Source organism: Schistocerca nitens, chromosome 3 (genome assembly GCF_023898315.1).
Source record: "Schistocerca nitens isolate TAMUIC-IGC-003100 chromosome 3, iqSchNite1.1, whole genome shotgun sequence".
NCBI classification, from domain to species: Eukaryota; Metazoa; Arthropoda; class Insecta; order Orthoptera; family Acrididae; genus Schistocerca; species Schistocerca nitens.
The window spans coordinates 633,050,406-633,070,488 of NC_064616.1; the positions used below are offsets into that span (position 1 = coordinate 633,050,406).

Consider the following 20,083-nt stretch of genomic DNA (forward strand, 5'->3'; position numbering starts at 1 on the left):
TGTTAAGTGGCATCAATGAAAGATCTTATTGTCTGTAATCACTGTAATTATGAAGATTTAAAACTAGCAAGTGAAATTCATATGGCATTGCTGATATGGATATACCACAGAGCAGATTCACTCATCTCTGTATAGATAAATATGGCACACAGAATTAGGGTCATTGGTCCTTGTGAACCAATCCAACTGGGCTAACAAGGATGTTATAACAGGTTATTACTTCAGAGTAAATCTGAAATCATATTCAATATTTTACTTAGGCTGGATAAAGAATAACAAACTGAGTAACATTTGTTGCACAGAGAAGGGGAGCTAGTTTAAGTAAAAGGAAACTGTTAGGCCAAAACTGGCTTTCAAGCTGCACAAAACTACTGGACTCTCTGTAACCAGTCAGTCAACCAATAGTTCACAGTGATAGCACAACTTCTATAAAACAAATAATGAACTATTTACAGCACTAAAATGTTTGGAATGGCAATCCCACTGCTATGAATTTTGTGGAGATATTAGACTCGAAGATCAAAACATATGCTACCAAGCAAAGTGGTAATTAAAAAAAAAAAAAACATAAATGCATAAAAGTTCTGATTAAAACCATTAACGGGAATTGCAAGATGAGTGTGAGTGACTCTAAAGCAGCTTCTGCAATTAATTCAAGTCATTTCACAAAAGGGAAAGAAAAGGAAAAAGGAATAGAAAGACATATATAAAAGCAAAAAGGAAAAGAAAGACATATACAAAAACAAAAAGGAAAAGAAAGACATATAGGACTTTTCTTCAAACATATACGGAAGCAATGCAGTTAAACAGGCTGTTTTTCTAGTATCTTAATATCACTGTCCCAGAAATATTTAACTACAACATAAAACAATACTTTTAATAAGCCTTCCCATGGATCACCACTGTCTCACAAAGATAATGAATGAAGCAATGTTTTCAGAAATGGTAGAGAAGTATGCACATATTTTACAAAGGCACTACTTTATACTTTCTGGGAATAACACAATATGAAATATCAGAAGCACAAATATAATTTGTATTTTTTCCCCTTATTTATTTGTAATAAATTTACAAGAATAAAAGAGGCTCAATGTCTGCAGATCCAAACAATATTCTCTAAAAAAAAAAAAAAACGGGGGGGGGGGGAGATACCATTACAAGTCAGGACTGTACATCAAATTATTTAATGTCAGTATATGTATAGCTGCAACTGTGAATTGTCTAGTGTCAATCTGAAAATGCACACAAGCTTCAAAATTTGAGATCATTAATATATTTTTCAAAGCTCATGAAACCATGATTGTACTTATTAATGTGGTTTAATATTACATCTTGGCAAGATTTACTCTCAGTGGAAGACTGAACTGAAGCACCTATGAAAACAGCAAAAGAACTCATTCAAATATATCCCATCCTTTTCACATTTTCTCACAAATACAACAGAAGCGGACTAGTTACTGCTTCGTTGTAAATTGCATAATTACATAAAAAACCAATTTCTCAGTGTTTAGGCCACATTCATCTATGACAACTTTCAACTGAATAACACTTCACAAACATATCTCATTCAATATACACCAGACTGACCAACACTCACTGACAATATGCGGAAACATCTTTTCCGTTTATAACAAAAACAGCAGGGTACTAGAAGTCAATCGTACGTAATATTAGAGATGATTATTGAAACTGCAAGCCACAAGAGTTCATTCTTGAGACAACACAGGAGCTGCTATTATTGACTAATCTCATTAAAAGATAAACACAGAATGTTTTTTTGCAGTACTTAAGCAGCAACTGTATTTTGTGTACATCTTGCACTTCAGCAGAAGCATTCCCTGAATGATGTGGCAGATCCATTCTCAGCATTCAAATTCTGAGGCAGTGATAGCATTCAAATCCTTCATTAGACCTTCCAGATTAGCCATCTCTTGGTTGAGCTCTTCTGTACTGTAGGAAGGCTAGGGATAACACCACATCATTAGTAACAGTCTTAAGGAATTTCAACCTACAGTACTAACACTGATTAAAAATTCCTTATGTTTCTATGCAGTAAAAGTCAGTAAGTTATGCAAGCAAATTTTCAATATAATTAACTTTACACTGTTACCTAGTATACCAAAGAAATGGGCAAAAAGCATACAATGGATGCAACAAGAACACATTTCATGATCAGACACCGATCAGTTCACAAATGAACAGTGTTGTTGAACACAAAATGTCACAAACAGTATCTTATATATTCTAATGTGTTATCCCAATTAGCCCATTCTTAACTAAATATACAGCATTTGAGTAAGAGATTTGGTTAGCTTCACAAAAATACCACTGTAGGTAACTCAAGTACCCAATTCTATGAATTCTGAATCTGATACAGTAATAATTTGAGAACATAGAAGTGAAACCTGTTTGAGTTACACTTTAGTATTATGGAAATTCCATTCTGTCACATTTAAGCTTCTGTAACAGTGTGAATGACAACTCCATAATGTGGAGAGATCTAAACCAAACATTATATGTTTCAAATACAAACACATTTAAACAAATCTGAACTGATGACAGAGAGACCAATTAGTTATCTACACTGCCTAAGGGGCAGGGGGGGGGGGGGGGGTTATGTACTCATTGCACGACCCCCCCCCCCCCCCCCCCTCTGGCCTGGATGTATGCATGGATTCAGTTTTGAGATGGGTGTCATAAAACCATTGTATTCTCTTCTGAGGCAAGCTGGCTCACAAATGATCTAAGTGGTCCTTGATATACTGGAGGCTGGGACTTGAACAGAGTTGATGTCTGAGCTGGTCCCATACTTGTTCTACCAGGGACAGATCTGAAAATCTTGCTGGCACAAGAGTATCTCAAAATCACATACACAGTACACAGACATATAGCCCATGTGTGGACAAACATAGTCCAGTTGAAAAATGGCACCATGACACTGTTGCATGAGGGGAACACATGAGGGTGCAGGTTGACATACTGTTATGCCATCAGAGTTTTGGTGCAGGTTGGCATACTGTTTGCCATCAGAGTTTCCTCAATCACTACCAGCTGTGACATGAAGTTATATCCAGGGGCTCCCCACACCATGATTCAAGGAATAACTTGTTGTAGATTTCCAAAACAGTGGAAGAATGGGACCTCTCACCAGGCTGCCACCATACTCACTGACAATAGTCATTTGGAGTAGTGCACAACTGCAATTCATTGCTAACACAATGTGACATCATTTGTCAGTAGTCCATGTTTACTGGTCAGGGTACCACTCCAAATGAAGCCATTTGCATTGTGGAATTAATGGCAGCATACATGTGGGACAACTGCTGCTCATTTCTCACCAATGGTGCCAGATTACACATAATGTTGCAGGGAGTCCATTAGTCATTCTTGGATGGCTAATATAGATGCTAAGGAGTTACTATGTGCTCAGTGCACAATAAACAGCGATCCTCCCTTGTGGTAGTCAGATGTGATAGACTGGAACATTGACAACACATATGCTTGCCTCACGTTCCACTGCAGTCCAACATTGGGCCACTGTCTCATCCAAATGTTCTACAAATCTGAATACCGCACAATTCGACACACTGGCCAAATGGAGACGCACAATGATGCCCCTTTCAAACTCTGGCAGGTGCTGAAAACACTGTCTCACACAAGTATACGTCCTCTCTGCCTCTTTCACAGTGATCACTCAACACAAACACTGTTCTCACCTCTTATATAGCTTACCGGGCCTGGTAACAACACTAAACACAAACAAAACTAATGCTCTCTGGTGAGTGTTCTACCTGTTACAGAGGATTGCAACTCTAAACATTTATATACCCACCAATGGTGTGTACGTGTACAAAGTTATACTGACATCCAACGATGTCTTCTGGGTGTTTCACTTTTTTTGTGAGGTGGTGTAAACATATCACTAGTTTGCAACATACATTACACTAAAACGGTTCTGTCATGCTATGGTGGAGTGTAGGCTGCTATGAAATTTCCTGATAGTTTACATTTTGACATCACTCAATAAATACAGCTCACTATTTCACAAACAGAAACTATAACTGTACTCTATTCAAACAACTGCATACAGGAAATGGATACCATGCAGTTTTTGGGATTAAAATTAGATCACAGCTGATTTGGAAAACCCACATTGTAGATTTAGTATGCAGTATCCATCACTACAGCTTCACTAGCTTTTCAGTAATTTCAGAAGTAACTGGTTTTGGTATGAAATACTTTGAAGCATTCTGATATATAGAGATGCATACTACTGTCAGGACACCAACAGCTTGTTTTCTTGCTACTAGTTTTGCAAGTAGTTTATTTCAAATTTCCCAAACAAATTTTACTAAGTTTAGTTGGAAATTTTTCTGGGACATGTCTTCCTAGAAATTTGCTGTTGTCTGTTGGCATAGGGGACATTTTCTTGAGCGAGTGTTGTGCAATTTTGAATAAGTCTGTCACCAAGTTAGATGCAAAATTTATTGCAAAAGGAACACATGGAACAACAGTTTCTTCCATGACCTCATCTGTTTCCTCTGTAGCAAATGTAACATATTTGTGAAATGAATTATAACAAACAGTCAAAACTACCATGTAGAAACACAAACCTAATGGTCGTATCAGCACACAAAGGACATACTACAACCATTCTGGGTTTACAACTGCCTCTTTCAAAGTCATTACAGCAACTGCAAACAGATGGAAGTATCTCATAACACATAAGAACTGGAAATTTGTACATTGATCTCATATGAAAGCAGCCTTGTTCTGTCTTATAACTAGATCCTATGTTGCGTAACACAGTGATCCGAGTAATTTCTGGGAGTTTCATTTGAAAGCTTTGTTGTAGCCCGAGCTGTGTTCTGGCTGGGTTTCCAAAGTGTTGTTATAATAGAAAGGAGTCCGATATGTGTGTAAATATTAAATTTCTCGTGGGTATTATAATGGTGATTACATGTGAATTAAAGAAATTTCTGTTGCCCAACCTCATCTAGTTCATAGGAGATTAACTACTGAAGGATTTTTAAAACAAATCTATTTGGTTATGTTATAATTCATATTAGCACCATACCAGAGACCTGATCGGTAGGGTACTGCTCGTGAAAAGTAAGATCTGGGTTACAGTCTCGCACAGTTTTAAGCTATTAGGAAATTTAACATGTAACACTTCCTGGTGATATGTTTGATAATGAACACATGCAATGGACACACACTTGTCATGGAAACCATAGGAGAACAACATTATCTAATTTACCTGGATAGTGTTAGGATCTTCTACAGATGCCGTTCTCACTTTTGGCACCGAACCAACAGATGAAGCAGGGGTATTGGTTAAAATGCCCGCTTTTTTGTATGGACTTGATGACCCCTGTGGTCGCACTGCAGAAGAACAAGACACTAATATATAACATTATGCTGACTCTTAGTCATAGCAGTTAATGATTTGCACATTTTGCTGATTCATCTAATACTTGTGAACTGAAGAAACCTTGACACTAAAAAAGCAACTTACATCTATGTGTATACATTAATAGAAACAACAAATGAAATTATAGAAACAAACCTAATAAATTATATGACACAATGAGATTTTAAAGGCACAGCAATTTTCAAAGAAACTAATGGATCAGACGTATTACATAACTTATTGCTGATAAGAATTCATGTAGACAGACATGGCTGTGAAAGCATCAAATCACCATGATCATAACTGATGCTGAGTAGTCTGACGACATGCTCTGTGGTTACCCTTTCTGAAAATTATTTTATATCCCACTTTTGGGATAGACTTCTTTCTCAATCTCCTACATGATTAATGTTATTTAGAGCTATTCTTTCTCATTCCATATCCATTTCTCTCTTTCTCCTGTTTAGTTTACTACAGCCTTACCTCTGTTCCTTTAACCTAACTCCCCTATTCACAAACACTGACAACAATTTGAGTCACACAGGCCTAGGTGAGTAGCATACCTACAGTCTTCAGATGCCTCCATTACTTTACTCACAAAGCTAGGTGATACATGCTAAGGGCAAAAATCACTAAATTGATACATAAATCTTGGCATAGTTCTTGCATGATTCATTATTGATAGCTGCTTTCAACTAATATTTCAGAAACAAAACTATAATTTTCTTTCTGGTCCTGATACCTACTAAGAATTTATCTAATGACACCACACATTCAACAAACGACTTGCACGAAATTGTCCTTGGTGTACCTGAATTGCGTATTACAAAGAAGGTACATGAATTATTCCTTTGTGTAAGCCTCTTGCTCTGTACTTAGTCCCCAGTACACTGCAATAAGCACCAGAGGGTGACACCATCCAGGTACTCCAGTCATGGCGTCACACCGAGTTCCACTCCATTTCCACAACATGAGATGATCTCTGCTTGCACTACAAGGCTGTCAAAGCATTAGATTCATCGTCTGCTACTGAAATCAGCTGCCACAGCAGGCTTTGATATCTGGAACTAATTTCCTCGATGCAGATGCAGGATTATACTGCCGATCGCAGGATTGGTCATCCCGATCACATATAAGTTTACAGCAGTTCAGTTCCACTTCACATCCTGCACTAACTACACTGTAGGTCACTGTCTATTGAGGGTGCTGTTCATAATTTTTATTTCAACAGTTTCTTTAATTCTATTGCTTGACACTGTCAGAAAGAAGAGAAGCAATATCAAATACATTTTTTATATAGAAGGTGTCCCACGAAGAATAGTCAGTATTCAGGTATATGACAGGAATAAGCACTTAAAGCAAAAAACTTAATATGGACATACACCCTATTCTAAATGGTTTCTGAGCTAGAACACATTTAATGTACATTATTATTTATTTTTTGGATTATTCAGTACACTGTCAGGTTTACACATTTATAACAGTTAGTACACATTGCAACATGTGTTATACAAAGTATCAAATGAAAAATACACATTTTTGACACATTCACCTCTAAGCTTTATCATTCATGTCACATTACATCTATTGTATGGTTCACAATAAATGTTCAAATTTCGCACCATCAACTTCAATGCATTCGTGCACTCTTGGAAGAATGTGTTGCTTCTCTGAATGCCTCTACATGTTTTCTAATGAGGCCAGCAGCAGCCATGATGAGAGCAAGCAGTTCATTTCGTGTATTCACCCTTTTTTTGTACCCTTCAGACTTCATCCAATCCCATAAACAAAAATCTAATAGCATAGGGTCTGGTGACATTGGTGGCCAGTTAATTGCAATACCACACCCAATCCAGCGATTAGAGTAAGTGCGGTTGAGATGTTCCCTCACATGTCTGGTAAAACGTTGAGGGACTCTGTCATGCTGGAAGTACATTGCAGTCCATGTGGTCGAAGGAACATCCTCAAAATGCTTAAAAAACAAATTTTACAAACAGTACAAGTAATTCCTTCCAGTCATTCATGGTTCTAAAATGACTGGATCTATCAATGTGTTACCAATCATGCCACATCAAACATTGTTTTAAATATGAACTTGGAAATTGGTTTACACAGTAGCATGTGAATTATCCTGCTACCATAATTGATTATTGTGTATCCGCTGTTGATTCCATTCAACGTAAACATGGATTCATCAGTGAATACTATTAATGGAAGCAAATGATGATTGTCATTTAACCAGTGACAAAACACAATTCACGAGGCATTGTTGCAAATGTGAAGACTGTGGACAAGCTGTATGTGAAATGGGTACAAGTTTTCCACATGTAATGTTTGTGATACACGTGCTCATACGACATTGATACCTGCAGAAAATCTGAGTGCTGGCAGTAGGACTGTGCTGCACCATTCAATGTGTAGCTGTTCCTGCATAGGTTGTTAACTACACATTAAGAAGAAAAATGGAAACTTCTATGCATACCTATTACACACACAACGTGCTGAAAACTCTGGTAAACACTCTATGATCAGGAATTAGACATGGTGGAAAGTACCGATATTAGTCTTTGACTGTAGTAAGAGCACTGCCGCTGAAGACGCCACAAGTACATGCCATATCTGCATACTCTTCATTAGTGCAAATGTACAGCATTTTAGTTAGAGCAATGCTTCTCTCTGATACACTCTCAATCCCTTGCACTGCTGCACTCAAAACACACCATAGAGAATGGTACATTCAATGGGCTAGTTTAATGGCAGGAAGATATTCCGAGGAGGTAGGCAGGACTAGAATAAAATGTCAGAGGGGTTGTGGGGTAGGATAAATACAGGCATGCCACTAGTCCAAAAACAAATGAGTGTTACTGTTGTATCCCTGAATACTGACCGTTCCTCCTGGGGCACCCTATACGAATATAGTAGAAATGTTCTGGTAGAATGTAAATTACAAATATAGTAGGCTGGTAGAATGCAAATTGCAAATATAGTAGGAAAGTTCTGGTAGAATGTAAATGTGTGTCTTGCTGGCAATGTGTAGGGGCACAGGTGTGTGTGTGTGTGTGTGTGTGTGTGTGTGTGTGTGTGTGTGTGTGTGTGTGTCCTCCAGCTCTAAAAAGGATTGATTCTGAAAGCCAGCCAGTTTTCTTTTTCTGTTTTATGTGTACCTGCCACTCAATGCTATTTGATGAGGTCTCTTTTCTATATACAAAAAATGTTTACAAACTTATTTTAAAAATTTTATCTGTCTAGATCACAATCAGATAACAATAATTAAAGTGTATTTAAAATTAGTTGTGACTTTTGATGTCTGCCTCAGTGAATGGGGTGTGACACCATTGCCCAGGTAACACCAATGGTGAGCTGGCTTTCCCTACCACGCAGTCAGCAGTTTGTCTGCAAAAGTGTCCCTGTTGTCATGTTTTTGCATTGGAGTTGCATTAATAACAATAGTGCAGCATGTCTGAACATGAGATTCACAATAAATGAGGTTGTCCAAGGATGCATTCACTGGCTCCAATGACACTGAGCACAGGAAAGGGAATTCCGATCTGTGGACAAGGTCTCAAATTTATGCTCTCAATGCTCATTTATTCTGAACTCAAGTGCAATAATGGCGGTCCAGTTTTAGGTGTTACAACAGTGGTGGACAGAACAGCTGCAGCACTTAACATTCATGGTCTACAGTGCTGAGAATTAGGAAGGAAATGGAAAGAAAGGATATCGTGATTGACGAAGCACCACCAGGTCACTCTTTACAAGAAACTCCAGGCAAGAAAAGAAGTTATGAGAGACAGGTAACCAAGATGAACATGTTCCAGCAGGATACAATGCAAAGATATGTATGGTTATCATCAACATGAGGAATACCCTACTTCAAATAAACTTCTTTTCAGCCTTAAAGAAGCAGATCTGTTCACTGGAAGTAGGTTGTCATTTCAAAATTGTCTTCACAAGCTCGGTTTCCAGCACAAAAAGTTTTTGTCTCAGACATTTATCATTCAGAGAGGTGACATAGTGGCCTGGAGAGTCCAATATCTGCATGCACTCAGAAATGTTTTGTTCAAAGACATTTTGTTGCTGCATGAGACATGGGTTAATGCTTGTCACAAGTTTACAAAGGGGTGGATGGATCACAGAGCACAAGGAATGACAAAAGCACCAACATGCAAGGGTGGCATGATAATCAACTTCCATGCTGGCTCTGCTTGCTGCATCATTCCAAACTGTTTATTGTTATTCCATACCAGGAAGCAAAGTGACTATCATGAGGAAATGAATGCCAAGGTTTTCATGGAGTAGTTTTTGTACTGTTCTGCTGTAAAATATTCCTCCAAATTGGACAATGGTAATGGACAATGTGCCATACCACTTGCTGTAATAGATAAAGCTTTGACAATGCAGTGGAGGAAAGAAGATATTTTGATCTGGGGCAAAGAAATGTTCCATCAGAGAAAGTTGAACCTGGCATGAATAAGATGAAGTTAATGGAACTTGTAGTGTTTTACAAGCCAAAACTCCATGCTAGCAGGTCAACAAACTGGCTAACAATAAAGGGCATAATGTAACCAGGGTTCCACCATACCACAGTCATTTAAATCGACTGAGAATACATGGGCCCAGGTGAAAGGTAATGTGTCATAAAACAAAATAAGTTTACGACAAAAGAAGCCATTGCAAATGTTACTCCACAGGATTGGTCACGTGTTGTCACCAAGAAGGTAGTTGAGAAGACCTGTACTTTTGAAGGACTGCTGGACGAACAGACTGAAGAGATGGTAATTTCAGTCAGTGCCAGTACCAGTTCCAGATCCAAGGAAGAGAACAGAGATGGTTCTTCCCTTGGGGTCACTCCACTTATGCCGTAACTGTGAGTATGAATAAAAGATTCATTTATTTAACTACTCAGTTCAGTACTGTCATTTCTTGACTGTCAAAAAATATATAAAATTAACATTTGTGTACCACAGTGGAATCTAATGAACGAGATATGTTGATTAAAAATATATTATACCAACAGAAGAGCAACAAAGTGCTTCTAAACCTATAAAAGTAAGGAAATAAGAATGGCATTACTAAGAACAAACAGAAATATAATATAAATATAAAAATTAACTACACAGTTCGAAAAGCTGTTAGAGGGAGATATGACACACGTATCATCAAAACTGATCTGGTAACTGTGCTCCAGAAAGCTTGTGGCATTTTAACCACTTGACATGGCTGGAAGCTCAAGAAAATTTTATTGAATGTTACTGCCATGAGACTCTGCATGCTTACATTAGAGGGAGTTTTCAGTTAACTGTTTTCATAAAAAGATAATTAAACAACATTAATAACCTTATTATCTAAAATATATTAACAGGAAATAGTGTATGTAATTACTACAGTTTGGAAAATTTGTCTTTGAAACTTTGAGCTTTAGGATATGTATAGATTTCACAAAGGAAGATGTCATGTTGTATTAGTGGGTGGAAAGGCAATAGCACAGAGAGAGAACCATCAAAGGACACCTAGTAAAGATACCATCAATATCAAGGAATACCTGCCCAACAAATATTTATTGCATTCAGTAACACTGTAATTCAATTTAATTCCTACAATAAACTCTAGAAATGTTATTGTTTGTATTGTCATCTTCAGTTCAAAGACTAGTTTGATGCAGATTTCCACACTAATGAATCCTGTGCAGGTTTCTTCATCTCTGAAAACTACTGCAACCTACACTGACTTAAATGTGCTTACTGCAGTCAAAGTCTACAATTTTAGGCAACTCTTCCCACCATACCAAATTAACTACTCCTTCATGCCCCTGGAAATATCCTATCAACTTGTTCCATTTTACAGTCACATCTTAATTAGTTATCCGACCTATACCTATAATTCTCTTGTATGTACAGTTTACCATCCACGTTTCACTTTTATACTGTGTTACACACCACACAAATGTTTGCAAAAAACGACATCCAAACACAATTCCTTCAGCATCGCCTGATTTAACTAAACTACATTTTCTTACTCTTGTTTGACTTTAGATTTGTTCATTTTATAACCTCATTTTCAAGACACTATCCATTCTGTACAAATGAACTTCCATCCTTTGCTATCTCTGACAGAATTACTATGTCATCAGTAAATGTTAACTATTTTATTTCTCTTTCCTGACATTTCCTTTTCCAAATTTCTCCTTGGTTGCCTTTATTGTTCACTAGTTAACTTTTTGCCCCCTGTATTTTATACCTGATAACTCTGAAATACCAAAGAGTGTGTATCAGCCAACACTGTTAACAGCTTTTTCTAAATTTACAAATTCCCCAAACATACCTTGGTGCAAAAGGGGGTCCAATACTCAGGAACACACATTTTCAATAAATTGCTAGCAACCATTAAAAAATTGGTTTTGGATAAAGCACGGTTTAAACAGAGTTTGAAAGACTTTTTGATAGGCAATTCCTCCTACTCTATAGATGAATATCTTAACAGAGACCGTTAAGCCAGCTTAAGTAAAAATGTCTGTTAGATTTTGGTTTGACAGCACTTGGTCACAACAGTCAAGATTAGGTATTATGTGTATAATAAATTTATTCATAGTGCATAACAATGTTTCATTCTGACAGCACGTTAATTCTGTAAATATTAGCTGTTCCAATTTATCGCACTGTAATCACCTATTTCAACAATCTCCTCACAAATGATCAGGGTAGTAAGTATTATATTCAAACATTTTATGTTTTTATGTTATACTTTCTTACATGTTCCACACCCACGAGAATTATCTCATTTTTTGGGTCTATGGAATGAAAACTGAATCTAATCTAATCAAATGAGGTTTGTCTTACTTCAATCTATCTTCTACAGTAGGCTGTGGGGTCAGTACTGCTTCACCTGTTTCTATATTTCTCCTGGAATCAAATTCATCTTCCTCCAGGTCACCTTCTGCAGATAATCTGTGTTAGCAACCACTACTTATTGAACTGACAATTGGTCATACACAAACTGTTCTGATACTGACTTCTTTGGTACTACATTCTTCTTGAAGTCTATGGGTATTTATTCCACATACCACTACAACAGTTCTGTCAAAGCTGGTTCTGCCAAGGGTTTTAGTAATACTGACATAATAATGTCTTATCCAGGCACGTTAGGTCTTTCAGTGCTTTATCAAATTATTCTGGCAGTATCACTTCCTACAGGATGTCTTTATCTACTTCTCTTCCTTTTCCATAACATTATTTTGAATTTTTTTCCTTTATATAGCCCCTCTATACATTCCTTCCTCACTTCAGCTTTCCTTTCTTTGCTTACTACTAGCTAGTCAGCTGAGTTATAGATTTTATACAGTTCCTTATCTTTTCTCCAAATGTTTCTTTAACTTTCCTATACACACCATCTATGTTTCTCATGGTCATGTATTCTTCTACAGCTTTTATTTCTACTCTGGCCATTCAAGTTTAGCCATTCTGTACTTCTTGCCAATCTCATTTTTTAGAGGTTTGTATCCTCTTTTGCCTGCTTCCTTTATAATTTTATGAATTAAATTTAATATTGTGTGTTATCCAAGGATTTCTGCTGAGTCTTGTTCTTTTGGTTATTTAATCCTCCACTGCCATCTCCGTTTCATCTCTCCAAGCTACCCATTAATCTTCGATTGTATTTCTTTTGACCATTTTAATTATACTTGAGTAAATTTTTCACAGAGTTCTTACCACATCAGATGTGTCAGTATCGAGGTTTCAACAACTTCCTCCATTGTCACTGTCAGGAGACTTGATTTCAATTGGTTGTTAGTTATTTTAATTGGCCAAATTATGTCACAGAGGTGTCACAAGAACATGGAACTTCCATATGCTAACATTATGTGTTGATGTCTATGACTAAAGAACATTGGTAGTTAAATGATTTGTTATAGGGCCAATGATTCAACTGATTTCTCTGTTGCCTTTCAGCTTTGTGCACATGTTTCCATGCACCACTAGCTGCTGTCTCAGTTGAAGTTGTTGCTACACATCCTGGACTCAACAGCTTCTTTCATGACAAAATCCTAGTAGGCAGATACAGCAGGAGACAACATTTCCATTTCATCGACCTTAATTTTATGTTTGTTCACATGCTGTTCAGCAACAACAGATTTGTCAAAATCATGATATTTAATGTGGCATCTCTGTGCAGAGTTTTGAAATTGTTCATATCAACTGGCCAATGTAAATGCTACCACATTCACAAAGTATTTTATACATACCAAGAACACTGAGACCAAGGCAGTCTTTTACTGGGGACAGCATCTTATTTTCTTGTGTGTTCAGAAAATGGAATGAATAATGTGTCTGCCCAGGTCTCTGCCAGTTTTATTTGTTGCAGTTCCAAAGACAGGAAGAGGAATGCTATGGGCTGATCATCATCTGATTAGTGAGTATCTCTATGTTTTTGTTTCTTAGATTCCTGACCTCAGAGAAACAAAAACAAAGAGACACTAAAGTTCGCAGCTCGTGGTCTAGTGGCTAGTGTTGTTGCCTCTGGATCATGGGATCTCAGGTTCGATTCCCAGCCAGGTTGGAGATTTTCTCTGCCCAGGGATTGGGTGTTGGTGTTATCCTCATCATTTCATCATCATCATCATTGTTCGTGACAGTGGCTCAATTGGACTGTGTAAAACAACTGGACTGTGTAAAAATTGGGACTTTGTATGTGCGCTGATGGCTGCGCAGTTGAGCTCCCCACAAACCAAACATCAAAGAGAGATACTAAATCACCAGAAGATGATCAGTCCATAGTATTCCTTCCTTCCTTTCCACAGATACTCCTATTATGTGCTACTATGTGGTTGCACCTACTGGGCAGTTACTTGTATCGTTGAGGCCCACAAGGCATCTCACCACATCAATGTCTATAGTTTGTTGGGGTACTATAAATATAATATCTAAATACTCTACAACAATAACTGACAACATTTTTATGGAGCTGTTTAATGACCACAATCATTTGACCTATAATCAATTACCTTTTAAGACCTAGTGTTAATAGTAAACAAAACAGAAAATCTATCAAATCTGAGTACAAGGAATAATCCAAAAGCTGAGTGTTTTAGGAGATTGCTCAAAGAAATAAGCTAGAGAGTGTTTACCATACTCGTGTATGAATGGAAAGTACAGCACATTCACTTACAAAGATATCTTAATATCAAATCTCTTAAGAATTCTTCCTATTTTTCAAGATATGCTTCTGGCGAAAGGTAGGAACGCCACCAATCTGCTTGTATCATGAAGGTCAAATCTGTAGAGCACAATGGATCCAATTGTTGGTATAACGATTCTGCTTGAACACTGCTTTTAGATGATCCAGTTCTTGTGTCAAATTATCTGCATCTGAGATGGAATAAGCTCTTTTTACCAATGTACGTAGGACCCCTTTGTGTTGGTGCAATGGATGAGAACTTGATCCATGAAGATATCAGTCTATGTGCATGGGCTTATGATAAACACTGTGTCCTAATGTCCCATCATCTTTCCTGTAAACCAAGACATCTAAAAATGGAAGTTTTCCATCCTTTTCAATTTCCATTGTTAACTTAATATTGGGTTACAGACAGTTAAAATGATCTAGGAAACGATCCTAGCATTCCTCCCATATAACCATACTATAAAAGTATAGTTCACGTATCTCCAAAAACAAGTTGGTTTTAAGAATGCCGTCTTCAGTGCTGTGTTCTCAAAATCTTCCACAAACCAATTGGAGAATATAAGGGATAATGGACTCTGCATAGCCATTCTGTCAGTTTGTTCAAAGTATTTGTCATTAAATAAAAAATATGTTGACGCCAACACATGGTGACAAAGCTTAGTCGTTTCTTCATCCAATTTTTCACCAATTACCTGCAAAGCATCTTCAAGAGGAACTCTGGTAAAATGTGACAACATCAAAATTAATGAGCAAATCCATAAGACTGAGGCACAAAGGCTTCAAATGCTGAATCAAAACCAGAGAATTGGAAATATGATGTCCACATTTTCTGACACAGAGGCTAAGAAGGGATGCTAAATATTTGGTTGGCCAAGTTGTAAGTAGGAGGACCCAAATTGCTAACAATAGGCCAAAGAAGAACCACTGCTTGTGTACCTTATGCAAACCATGTAATCTCGGCAGGACTGCAGTACCAGGTCGAAGTTTTTTTAAGATCATCGTCAGATAATGAACTTTTCTTGAAAAATGAAAGTGTCTTGCAATCTCTATGTTCAGTTGGCTCATTCTGTAACCTTTGGTATGCAAAGTCTGCAAGTAAAAGATCCATTTCACCAAATAATAGTCCCACAAAAGAAGAACCATTGCACTGTCCTTGTCCGCTGGTAGAATTACTAAATCCTGGTCTTCTCTGATGGACCAGACAGCGGTTCTTTCAAGCGAGGAGGTGTTACTTTGTGGGGTGGCACCTGACACAATGTATGTGAGACATCTTGCCCAACATCAACTAGATCCTTTGGAAAGCTGGACACTACTTGTTTAACCGCGCAGATGAATTCAGTAATGGTAACATCCAGCATAGTAGCATTGTCCAATTGTTGGGTTGTGAGATTAATCACATGTCGACAGGTGTCATCATCCGTTATTGTAGACTGAGAAGAAAGCCGATGAAACTTGGAAGACTGTCTACTTGATGGCATTTGCATGGACCCAGTCTGATGTTGCCCCGGCAAACTGTCAACCCATTCCCAGGATGCAACAGACAGCAGTGCTGGTAACCCCAAATGCAAATAAAATAAATCCTTGCATATGAAATCCAGTGGTCTGCGTGTAAAATGAATGCACTCCCTGACTAAGACAAAACCAGCATGTTTCTTAATGTTGCTGGCCATTTTTGTCCCAATGTAATGAACAATTCTGACAAATTTAGGTATTACAACTTCATTCCAGCAACTCAGCAGAAAAGCGAGGGTGCTCAGCAACTTCCTCTTCTTTTTACAAAGTTTATCAAACTTCCTTACAAGTTGAAACATCTCCTCCCCATAGAGGCTCTTGATGTAGCTCTGTAAACTTCACCAGCGTAAAAATTGATGACATTCATATCGGGTCTCCATGCAAACACCATCAGCAGGCAATCTTTGAAGTTTCAATGGCTTTCTTCTCAGTCTCCAATAACAGACAATGACATCTGTCGACACGCTGCGATTAATCTCACAACCAAACAACTAGATGATGCTATGCAGGCAGTTTTGGAAAGGGGGTTAAATTTTGTCCCTGCACCCAGGAATGTTCCCATTACTGAATTTATCTCCGCAGCTGAACAAGCGGTGGCATTGTTTCCCAAGGATATAAGTGACAAAGGTGGGCAAGAGGTATTGCATATGCTGTGTTGGGTGCCACCCTCATGAAGTAACATCTCCTTGCTTGAAAGAGTAGTGATATGGTCCATCAGAGAAGACCAAAATTTAATAACTCTACCAACGGACAAGGGCAATGCAAAAGTTCTTCTTTTGTGGGATGATTATTTGGGTAAAATGGATCTCTCACTAGCAGACTCAGTGTACTGAAAACCACAGAATGATCCAATTGAATATATAAAATGCACGGTGCTTTCATTTTTGAAGAAGAGTTCATTATCTGAAAATGTTTTTAACACACTCCGACCTGGTGCTGCAGTCCGATCGAGATTATATGGTTTGCCTAAGGTACACAAGCAAAGGGTTCCCCTACTGTCTATTGTTAGTAATGTGGATGCCACTACTTACAACTTGGCTGAGTATTTAGCATCCATTCTGTCCCCACATTCCAAAATGTGAACATCATATTTCCAATTCTCTGGTTTTATTCAGCATTTGAAGTCTTTGTGTCTCAGTCTCATGGATTTGCTCTTTAGTTGTGATGTTGTATCACTTTTTACCAGAGTTTCTCTTGAAGATTCTTTGCACGTAATTGGTGAAAAATTGCTTGAAGAAACGACTAAGCTTTGTCGCCAGGTGTTGACACTGATGTATTTTTTATTTACTGACAAATACTTTGAACAAACTGACAGAGTGGCAATGGGGAGTCCATTATCCCTTATATTCTCCAATTTGTTTATGGAAGATTTTGAGAACACAGCACTGAAGACGGCATTCTTAAAACCAACTTGCTTTTGGAGATACGTCAACTATACTTTTATACGAGGGCAGTTCAATAAGTAATGCAACACATTTTTTTTTCTGAAACAGGGGTTGTTTTATTCAGCATTGAAATACACCAGGTTATTCCCCAATCTTTTAGCTACACAACACTGTTTTTCAACGTAATCTCCATTCAATGCTACGGCCTTACGCCACCTTGAAATGAGGGTCTGTATGCCTGCACGGTACCATTCCACTGGTCGATGTCGGAGCCAACGTCGTACTGCATCAATAACTTCTTCATCATCCGCGTAGTGCGTCCCACGGATTGGGCCTTCATTGGGCCAAACATATGGAAATCCGACGGTGCGAGATCGGGGCTGTAGGGTGCATGAGGAAGAACAGTCCACTGAAGTTTTGTGAGCTCCTCTCGGGTGCGAAGACTTGTGTGAGGTCTTGCGTTGTCATGAAGAAGGAGAAGTTTGTTCAGATTTTTGTGCCTACGAACACGCTGAAGTCGTTTCTTCAATTTCTGAAGAGTAGCACAATACACTTCAGAGTTGATCGTTTGACCATGGGGAAGGACATCGAACAGAATAACCCCTTCAGCGTCCCAGAAGACTGTAACCATGACTTTACCGGCTGAGGGTATGGCTTTAAACTTTTTCTTGGTAGGAGAGTGGGTGTGGCGCCACTCCATTGATTGCCGTTTTGTTTCAGGTTCGAAGTGATGAACCCATGTTTCATCGCCTGTAACAATCTTTGACAAGAAATTGTCACCCTCAGCCACATGACGAGCAAGCAATTCCGCACAGCTGGTTCTCCTTTGCTCTTTATGGTGTTCGGTTAGACAACGATGGACCCAGCGGGAACAAACCTTTGAATATCCCAACTGGTGAACAATTGTGACAGCACTACCAACAGAGATGTCAAGTTGAGCACTGAGTTGTTTGATGGTGATCCGTCGATCCTCTTGAACGAGTGTGTTCGCACGCTCCGCCATTGCAGGAGTCACAGCTGTGCACGGCCGGCCCGCACGCGGGAGATCAGACAGTCTTGCTTGACCTTGCGGCGATGATGACACACGTTTTGCCCAACGACTCACCATGCTTTTGTCCACTGCCAGATCACCGTAGACATTCTGCAAGCGCCTATGAATATCTGAGATGCCCTGGTTTTCCGCCAAAAGAAACTCGATCACTGCCCGTTTTTGCAACGCACATCCGTTACAGACGCCATTTTAACAGCTCCGTACAGCGCTGCCACCTGTCGGAAGTCAATGAAACTATACAAGACGAAGCGGGAATGTTTGAAAATAATCCACAAGGAATTTCCGGTTTTTTCAACCAAAATTGGCCGAGAAAAAAAAATGTGTTGCATTACTTATTGAACTGCCCTCGTAGTATGACTATATGGGAGGGATGCTTGGATCGTTTCCTAGATCACTTTAACTGTCTGCATCCCAATATTAAGATAATGATGGGAACTGAAAAGGATGGAAAACTTCCGTTTTTAGATGTCTTGGTCTACAGGAGAGATGAAGGGACATTAGGACACAGTGTTTATCGTAAGCTCATGCACATGTCCGATAACTTCATGCATCAAGTTGTCATCCATTGTACGAACACAAAGATGTTATACATACATTGGTAAAAAGAACTTATGCCATCTCAGATGCAGATAGTTTGACACAAGAACTGGAACATCTAAAAGCAGTGTTCAAGCAGAATTATTATATCGACAATCACATCAATCTTGCCCTACAGATTGGACTTTCGCAGGAACCAACAGAAGATACAAGGAAGTCAGTGGTGTTCCTACCTTTTCTGGGAACCACATCTTGAAAATTGGAAGAATTCTAAGGAGATTTGATATTAAAAGCATATTCCATCCACTAGCAAAGACTAGAGTGCTGCTTGGCTCAGTGAAGTATGATTTGGGTTTGAGGAAGCCCAGTGTCTACAAAACTCTGCCATTGCAGAAAAAGCCTATATTGGACAGAGGATTTGTATTGTCCAGGATTGATGCACGGTGCAACAGTGCCACATGTGTTTATTGCATCCAGAAAAATTTGCGGTTACAGAAGACTGTCTTACTGAAGGACATAAAATGTTATATGATGAGACACAAGTGGTTGCCCCTGCATCACTTTATTGGGACTGTGTAGTGAAAGAAGCTATTGAAATCTGGCTATCTGACAATATTATAAACAGAGGTAAGGGGGTATCCCTTAAGTAAGAGTTGATATCCTGTTTTGTTTGAAATTAAAAAACAATGGAAATTGTTTTGGTCGTCAAAAGGTGTCAGTCAATAGTATTTGATACTGATTTATCATTTCCACAAGTTTTCACCACCGGTATGCTGTTGTGCTTTGCACTAGAGAGCAATTACAGTCGTGCACACATGGTGGGCCTGCAAGCAATGTATAAAGGAGCTGCCGTTGTGGTTTGATTTCAGTTCCAGTGAGTTAGTGTGACACCTTACTCACCCAGAGATGGCGGCCCTGTGGACCACCGAAATACTGTGTCAAGATGAAGTTATGTTCTGGCTGGAGACCCAATACAAATATCATCAATTACTTGGCCATGAAAGTTTATGG

At 38.5% G+C, this 20,083-nt stretch overlaps 1 protein-coding gene across 1 annotated transcript in view; it reads right to left on the reverse strand.

Annotated features, from left to right (window-relative positions):
* Nucleotides 1–1,197: 1,197 nt before the first annotated feature.
* Nucleotides 1,198–20,083, reverse strand: part of LOC126248580 (neogenin) — a 250,431-nt gene continuing 231,545 nt past the window's right edge. Inside the window, exons 24-25 of the mRNA XM_049949687.1 lie at nt 5,261–5,385; nt 1,198–1,961 (exon numbers count right to left, since the gene is read on the reverse strand). Coding sequence (XP_049805644.1) covers nt 1,863–1,961; nt 5,261–5,385 — 224 coding nt within the window. The 3' untranslated portion in view covers nt 1,198–1,862. The remainder of the gene's footprint in view (nt 1,962–5,260; nt 5,386–20,083) is intronic.